At 60.9% G+C, this 8,503-nt stretch overlaps 1 protein-coding gene across 1 annotated transcript in view; it reads left to right on the top strand.

The window, feature by feature from the left end:
* Positions 1 to 7,668, top strand: part of VOLCADRAFT_98724 (uncharacterized protein) — a gene marked incomplete at both ends in the record, with an annotated part of 21,847 nt that extends 14,179 nt beyond the window's left edge. Inside the window, 11 exons of the mRNA XM_002957600.1 lie at positions 115 to 143; positions 371 to 409; positions 697 to 843; positions 1,120 to 1,518; positions 1,891 to 2,157; positions 2,536 to 2,657; positions 2,740 to 2,754; positions 2,835 to 3,214; positions 3,542 to 3,643; positions 6,350 to 6,406; positions 7,544 to 7,668. Of these exons, the coding sequence (XP_002957646.1) occupies positions 115 to 143; positions 371 to 409; positions 697 to 843; positions 1,120 to 1,518; positions 1,891 to 2,157; positions 2,536 to 2,657; positions 2,740 to 2,754; positions 2,835 to 3,214; positions 3,542 to 3,643; positions 6,350 to 6,406; positions 7,544 to 7,668 (1,682 nt within the window). The remainder of the gene's footprint in view (positions 1 to 114; positions 144 to 370; positions 410 to 696; positions 844 to 1,119; positions 1,519 to 1,890; positions 2,158 to 2,535; positions 2,658 to 2,739; positions 2,755 to 2,834; positions 3,215 to 3,541; positions 3,644 to 6,349; positions 6,407 to 7,543) is intronic.
* Positions 7,669 to 8,503: the final 835 nt, after the last annotated feature.

The following is an 8,503-nucleotide window of genomic DNA, read 5'->3' as shown; positions in this document are numbered from 1 at the left end:
GGGGGCCAGGGGGAAGCAGGTGGAAGAAAGAAAGTGGCCGGTGTGGTGGGGAAGGACGGGGGGGGGAGAGAACGGTGTTGTGTCCCTGGTTTGTTTTCTTCCGTACACCTGCAGGGCCTTTCAGGTTGGAGGGCGTTACTGCGGTAGGTAGGTCGCCACCGGGGGTGTCCCCGCGGTCTTGTACGGCAGTTGCTGGCCCCTGCAGTGTTTTCTGAGCGCCGTGTCCGCCAGGGGGACCGGGTGCCGGTAGGCATTGATTGGGTCACCCTCGTCCGCTAACCCAACGCCGCCTACCCCCCCCCCGCGACCCCCGCAACAATTCCTAATGCGCATGTAACCCTGCTCTCCCCGGCGGCGGCGGCGGCGGCAGGGTTTCTTTCCGTACAAGAGCCGGGCCCGCTTTGAAGAGGTGAGTGCGGGAAGTGGCCCTCTTGCGCCCCGCCTGCGCGCGGGGCCCCTGCCCAGACCCGTTTCCACCCAGCACCCGGGAACAGTGACATGGCCGCTATGCCAGGGATTTCATAGCCTCTCAATAATGGTGTACGTTTTCATATTTTACTAATTGCTCGTCCCGCTCCCTACCCGCCATATCATGGCCTTCCCTCCACATCCCCTCTCCGCGCGTTTCAACGCGCTCCCCCCCCTCCCCCCTCCCCCCGCTCCCCCCTCCCCCCTCCTGGGGCCCCCCTCCCCTAGCTGCTGGAGGCTCTGGACACTGAGTGGTCGGGCTCCGAGACCATCATGTACCGGCGGCTGTTCGACGCCGACCGGGATCTCAACCAGGGGGTGTTCGCGGAGACCATACGCACGCAGCATATCGAGGAACGGCTGGAGGCGCTGCAGGTGGGGGGGGGAGGGGGCGATTGGGTGTGTGTGTGTGTGCAGTTGGAAGGGGAGGGGTGGGGTGAGTTGCTCCTGCTCTTGCTGCTCCTGCCGCGCCCTCGCCCTATCGCCCACAACCCCCAGCTCGATTCGAAGTGCTGCTTCAGTTGGCTGGCACGTATCTGACGTGAACCTTCCGCCGCCGCCGCCCCCCTTCCCGCGGGTCCCCCGACCCCGACCCCTATCCCAACGCCGCCATGGGCCCCCGGGGCCGGGTGGGGCCGGGCGCACCGCCAGGCTATCGAGGACGCCCTGGTCGACACAGCGAGCAAGGCCCGCGTGCACTTCGTACCGCCATCGCTGCTTGCCGCCGTACTGAAGTCCACCGTACAAGATTGTAACGACGAATGTATACGGCAGTACCTTCGAGTCGTGTACGGCAGCGATGGGGGCATCCGCCATGCTGAGGCGGCCGCACCCGCCGCCAACACCTCGTTCTACCGCGCCACTGCCCACTCCAACAAGAGTCGCGGCAATGGGGGCTCCCCCGGCCGCTTCGCTTCCGCGGCCGCCCAAGCCGCCGCCGCCGCCGCCGCCGCTGAGGCCAGGGAGTCCCTTCCGACTGTGGAGGGGGCTGTGGCCCTCATCCGTCGCGGCTGGGTGCCGGACATTCCCACCTTGTCTCCGGCGGTGGAGGTGCGTAGCAGCGGGGAGCGCGGGGAGTGAGGGGAAGAAGGGGGTGGATGGTTGAACGGGGGGGCCAGGAAAGGGGCGAAAGCGGTCAGCAGTGGCATTTGGTGGTGATGCTGGGGGCCCCTGGGGGAGGGCGGAGGGCTCCGGGGGGCGGTGCAGGTCTACCGGGACCCTGTAGGAGTCGGGGGTGGGGGTGGGGGTGGGGGATGGGAGTGTTGCTGTCGCTTCGCACCCCTCAGGAAGCGGATGACGCAGCTGCGAGAGTCCTTTCCCTGCTTGGGGCCCTCCCGGGTCCCGGGCGCTCGCTGACCCTCTTTCCTTTGCTTGTTGCCCTCCCTCCCCGCCTCCGCCCCCCCCCACCCTCCGAGCCTTCAGCGCGGTGACGACATCCAGAGCCTCCTCACGCCGCGGAAGGTCAGCTGGGCGGCTGCCCTGGGGCAGGTTACAAGCAGAGGGGGAGCGGCACCCGCACCCGCACCTGCAGGAGCAGCGGCAGCAGCAGCAGGCGGCAGCGGGGCTGCTGCTGCTGCTGCTGTTGCTTTTGCCTCGGCGCTGCCCGGCTGGTCACCTGGTCAGAGGGCGGCATTCAAGCGGCTGCGCTTCCTGCGCGCCATGCAGTCAGTGAGGGAGGCCTGGCTGCAGGTGGGCCCGGAGGGGGTGGGGGTGGGGGTGGAGGTGTTGTCGGGTTCCTTGTGCGGGGTGATTATGGGCTGTGGAACCTCTATGTCTGTGGCCCTGTGTTTGCGGTTGCAATTCGGACAGGGACGTGTGCACCATGGGAGCATCAGGGGCCCGCATTGGAACGGAGCGGGCGAGAACAGCAGGGCCTCCTCTCCCCCGGACTGACCGCCCTGTCTGGCGGCCACTCTTGTCTCCCCTCCCTCCCCCCCCCCCTCCCTCCTCCCCCCCTTGGTGCGGGTCCCGCCGTGAGGTCTCCCCCCCGAGGGACCGCCCCTTGCTCTGCCAGCTCGGTCACCCAGCTCGCACTGCAACCACCCCTCTCACACCCTCACCCTCCAGCCCTCACCCTCCAGCCCTCACCCTCAAGGCCACCCAACAACTTGCACGCATCCATGTCCTGATGTGGGCGCCTCAGGGCCGTTGGGAAGCACCTCAGTGGAACCGGTGTCGGCCTTTACCGAGTGCGCACATGCCCTGCCGCACCCTCCCTTGACTCTCCACACACACACACACCACTGTCCCACCCCCGCAAACCCCCCACAGGAGGAGAGGGTCCGGGTACGTCAGGTGGTGGGTCTGGCGTACGGCGGCACCCAGGACCCCTCCCTCACCACCTCACCCTCCCTGGACACCGACAGCCATGAGGGCCCCGGAGCCACCCCAGGGCCCGGCTCCGCCAAGCCCGAGTCCGACCCCGGCAGTGGGGCCCAGCAGGGCCCCGATAACCCCAGGGAGGGCCAGCAGGAGGAGGCGGACGGCGGGGCGCCCAAGTTCACGCTGGTTGGGGCCGCTGCGGCTGCGGGTATACACATCTCCTCAATGGACTCACTGCCCACCGCCAAGGACTTTGCGGGCCAGGAGCAGCCCGACCTGGCGGCGCTGGAGGGGGCCCAGAAGATACTGACCGCCCAGCTCACGGCCGCCGCGGCGGCCATCACGGTCGCCGCGGCAGGCAGCGGCACCGCTGGCGCCAAAGCCAAAGCTGGGATTAGAGGTCCCAACCCCGCTGCGGCTGCTGGTGGCACAGCCGCCGGCACCGCCTCCGACGCCGTCTCCGACGCCGCCGCTGACGCTGCTACTGCTGCTGCCGGTGAGCCGCGGAATTCACAACTGGTGCGGCTCACGCCCATGGCGGCGGCGACCGCTGCAGCAGCAGCAGCAGCGGCGGCGGCGGCGGCTGCGGCCGCCGCAGCGACAGCGGCAGCGGCTTCCACAGGCGACGGCAGCAGCGAATCCACCGATGATGACGATGATGATGTAGCCGCGGCCCCCGGCGTCAAGGCCGCGGGCGCTGCGGGCGCTGCTGCTGCCGAAGCCGCCGCTGCAGCCGCTACCGCCGCCGCAGCAGCAGTGGAGGAGGTGGGCGAGCGGCTTCAACGGCTGCGCGCCCTGGGAGCCATCATCTCCACGCTGCTTGAGGAGGGGTCCGAGGTGCCTCCCTTCGCTGGTGAGCCGCCCGCAGGCCACCGGCAGGGCGACGTGGGGCCCTGTCCTAGGAGCTGATCCCCCCCCTCGGAGTCGCCTGAGAGCTGCTGGGAGGTGAGCTGGCTCACTGGCCGGGTAGAAAGTGTGGCAGCGCATAGCTCTGATCTGAGGTGGAGCGCCGCAGGCGCTTGAGGGGACAGTGCGACTGGGTCGCCTACCTCCGCGCTGCTGCTGCGGCCGTGGGCTCAGAGGGGGGCCAGGCTGGTTGGGGAGTGGGGGGTTGGGGAGTGGGGGGTTGGGGAGTGGGGGGTTGGGGAGTGGGGGGTTGGGGAGTGGGGGAGAATTGATGAGAACTACTGAATGGAGGGGAGGTAGCTGAGTTGTCCGCTGGTTGGAGGTTGAGTGCGCGCACGTGTGTCCGGATAGGTGGGTTGGGGAGGGAGAGCCCCCTGCCTGTCGCTCGATTGGAACGAACTTGCCGGCAAGCAGTCAAACCGTTGTGTTGGACATCTCGATAATAATAATGACAACGGAGTGTTGGACCCCCAGCTGGCTAGCTGGCTAGCTGGCTAGCTGGGTAGCCGCCAGGTCGGTGTCTGTAACCTCAAGCCGCCAACTCACCAGTGGGGCGGATAGGGTCGGTCGGTTGGTCGGTTGGCTGGTCGGTTGGTCGGTTGGCTTGTTGGTTGGTCGGTTGGCTGGTTGGTTGACCAATCGGATACATTGTGGCCATGTGGGGTTGAGACATCTGCACGGAGTACATGAGTGCCTGAGGGTCTCCATTCCCAACCCTTTTAGAAGCGGAAAAGTCGTATTTGGTTGGCCTCACCAGCAGTATCTCGCCTCACTACGTGCATATACACATAGCACGTATGCGGTGTGTATATATGTACATATGTATGTATATGTGTGTTGAAGGGAGCTGTTCGTGGATGCGGCCATATGAGACACACACCTCGGCGTCAGGGATCGCGCCCACGGGCTGATGGATGCGCGGCTGTGTGATTTGCTCGGTTGCATCCTCTCGGGTGCGGTCCGATTTGTTTACCTCTTCCGCGTGCCGTCCCTTACTGCCCTCGCATCTACCGAGCTACGCCGACGACCTCTTTAAATTATTGAGTAAATAAATTGTGGAGAACTGAATTCCAACAACCCGTGTCGTGAGACCGGAGGTCGCCACTTTCAGACACCTAATGGGGAGGTGGTGCTTTGTGCTGCTGGGTTGAATTTTGGGGTTGCAAGTTCGTTCATTGCGTGGTGTTGCCGTCGTCATCATCATCATGGTCGGGAGACATCATCATGCATTCTTGGTGGCGCTGGCAGCCCCATGCGGCTGCTGAACCCAACATGCAAGCCACTTCTTGCGTATAGCGGCTGGGTGCCGTACGTCTGGAGCGAATGAGTGAGCGAAGGGACGATCGGGTCAATCAACAATTTTTCGGCGCCCATCAGGCGCATCAGCATTGCTGTCACCACCATAGTTTTCATCACTGTTCTGATTTTCTAAATATCCGTATGTATGTATGTATGCGCACGCATTTTCATGCATTCATGCATTCATGCATGTGTGTGCATGTGTGTATATGTGTATATGTGTATATGTGGTGCTTAAGCAAGCAAGTCATCATCGGCGGTTTACAGCGGCTTATTGGGTTGCTGTTGATAATGTCTTTCTTCTTTTCCCATGCCATGCCATGCCATGCCATGCAATGAACATCGCCTTCACTCCGCGCATCCTTTCCGTTCGCGCGTCGTGGGGGTCTGTGCGCTAATGGAATACGCCGCATCGTCCCCTCATTCCGGGCATCAAGTGGTTGGTGCCCTGCGTCGTGACGATGGGATGCACCCCGTGCGAGATGCACAGCACATCTTTTGTCTCTGTACTAGTAGGCTTTGTCCTTGTTGGACGATTGTCATATTTTTCTAGTCTGTACCACCGTATATGTGATCACCGCCATGTGCGCTTTTATCCCCTTTGACCATGACGAAATTTTCACGTAGTACCCATACCATGTGCGGTAGAAATGCTTCTTGAGATTTTTTCCGCTCGACTTTTCTGTTTTCCGATTAGGATCCAGTTATCTTGATGTTATGCATTGATTTGTCGAGAGGAGGCAGAGGTCGGGCGGCGGTAGTTGGTAGTTGGCCCTAGCTAACCACCTGGCTAACCACCTGGCTAACCACCTGCAGGCTAAATAACCAGCAGCCTGCTGATATGGAATACCGACACTCGCAGCCCCTGCAGCCGGGGTCCCGTCACTCCACTCCTTGTGGATTCTGGCACCATCAGCGGTCGACTGGCTGACGCGCCAAGTGGCCCCAGGGGGCTCTAAGCACATGCCAGTGGTAGCTAGGGCACAGGGTAATCAGTATGTGGCGGTGTGAAGACGGAAAACATTTATTATCCTTACTTTGCATGCAACCACTGCATCACCATAATTTTTCCCCTCATTTTTTTCCATTCGGGGAGAACTCGCATCCCATCCATTCTTTCTTCGTTGGTCCCGCTTCTTGACTCTTGGGCATCTGTTGCACCACTGCTATTTGGCCGCCGTTTTTGCGGCGAGGTCTTCGTCTCTTATCCCATGCCTGGCAAGCATTTGCCTGTTATCTTCCACATTTGGTCACGTTTGCACTGGATGTTGTTATCATCGATTTCGGTTGTGATGACGAAACGAGCTAAGTATTCTATCTCCTTTCTTCAGCTACCAGCTGCTGCCCCGCACAGCCTATCTAGCCCTCCTGCCTGGGCTCCTCTCGCTGCGGCAGGGGGTGGCGGCAGATGGTGAGGGGCGCATCTGCACCCTCGCACCTGCGCTGCGGTGGTGGCTATTGGGGGCCCGAGCAACACGAAGCCCAGTCGGTGCCCGTTTTTATCGCCGGGCGCGGCCAATCGCTTTGAGTATCGCGCATAGGGTGTTTCACCACCTGCCGCATTCACCGCCGCTGCATCCCTGCACGCATAAGTGTGCAGGCCGGTAGATGGGCTATCTTTGTGCTTATGACTTCCGACGATATACAATTTCCGCTTCATTTCCTTTCATTACTTTGTGTGGAGTGGCTGGATGTGAGATTGCAAATGGGAGGACATGCTGGTATATGAAAGCTGCGGATCGATTGAGGTTAATCCACCACTTGCCATTAACGAGTTGCAAATGCTGCTCTTCTACCGACGTAACTATGACGATGTATGTGGTGTGGCATGCGGACATGCGGACGTGCATGGTCAGATCTCGCCAACCACAGCGAAAGCCGCTACCGTGTCTGTCGAGTAGGGGTATAGCTAGGAGGGTCTTATGTTGTGTTGGGGGTGCGGGGGTTGCCGGGGTTGCAACTTGCCGCACTATCTGGGCCCGTCCGCTGCACGCCGCTGCATTGGCGCAGCATTGCGAGGCAGTTTGCGTACGTTGCGTGCTGTTCCGCCTGCGGTGCTCATGATCAAGATGTGGGTCACTGCCGCCAGATCTATTGAGATTCCTTTGAGCCGCCGCCGTAGAAGTTGTTGTAACTGGTGTCGAAAAGGCATCAGCCAAACATGCATGGGCGAATGTATGGCAACTTAAATTTCAAGTTGTAACTGTTACTTGTCCTGTGTAGGAGGTCTTCGTACGCTCATTGACCGGTGTACGGCTGGTGTACGGCCATCGCGGATGTATCTTTGCACGGACACCACCAGTCAGCCAGCAGCGGCAGCGGCAGCTGCTGGCCATCCTGACTGCGGGCGGGCGGCCGATATAGTACGACACATCCAAAGGGCAGCCACAAGATAATGTATGTGCTGCAACAGTTTGTGCTGCAACAGTTCTGATCCGCCAACGTCAAGTCAAAGGCACGCTCGCCAGCTAGCTACGCCGCCGGCATCAGTCCGCATCTCCAGTTTCCCCACTCCAAGCTACACACACCACTCCACGCTACACCGCAGCCCCGCGCTCTCCAGCACGCTACCGCAGCCGCGCTCTCACCAAAATCAACAACGACCAGTCAGCAGGTCCACCGCTCCGCACTTTGTCCCTCGTCCGGCAATCAGCAAGCACTTTTCGTACCTAAACTCCTCTACGCACACATACACACATGATCGCTCTCTCTCTCTCTAATGACCGAATGACGGCGGGGCGACGTGGCCTTACGCACACTTACGGTTGTCTACTTGCCGGGGGACGCACCAGGCAACCGAATCGCTCCCGGTGTGCTCGAGGCCCCCGCCCTAAGGCAGGTGCCGCCATAGCGAGCACGGGAGCGAGGAGGGCAGCAACGGGACTCCCTTACTTATCGAACGGGCAGTAGCTCCCATCCACTGCGGCTCTGAGACTCTGAGAGGAAGGGTTAACGTCCCCCCGAAAAAAAACAGCCCCATGCACATCACACACTAGTAATGCAGGAGTGTCAGCATGTACCTGAGCCAGCCGGGAGAATAATGCGTTCGGGCGCATAAACTTTGTACGAATAATAAATAAATTTTTCGTCCCAACAAATGATTGTTTCTTGTATAAGGTGCACGTGTAAACTATTGTTGGGTTGTCCATAGAACAGCAGGACTTGCAGCGGCCCCCCCCCCCGGTCGGGTCGATTGGATCGGCTGCCATGGCGCCGTTAACATGCACAACAGTATGAACAGTAAGTAGTATGCTGTATTATGTGTCGTACACAAAGGACCCACCGGCGGAGCGAGCCAGCAGCAGCAGGTCGCCGCACACCAGCCATATAGGAACGGAATTCAGTCATACTTGCACAACGCCCAAACAACTCGCTTCGCGTTGATTCTTTTTGGCGAAAACGGCTGCGAATTCTCTCCAGCCCCTCGCATATCATATCATACCATTCATGCATGCAATGCACGGATGTCCCGCACGAATAAAAGCACACTCTGGAAGCGAGTGCCGTA

The sequence above is a fragment of the Volvox carteri genome (assembly GCF_000143455.1).
Source record: "Volvox carteri f. nagariensis unplaced genomic scaffold VOLCAscaffold_76, whole genome shotgun sequence".
In the NCBI taxonomy this organism is placed as follows: Eukaryota; Viridiplantae; Chlorophyta; class Chlorophyceae; order Chlamydomonadales; family Volvocaceae; genus Volvox; species Volvox carteri.
Note: the sequence above shows the minus strand (reverse complement) of the source record. Positions and strands in the feature narration are given on the sequence as shown.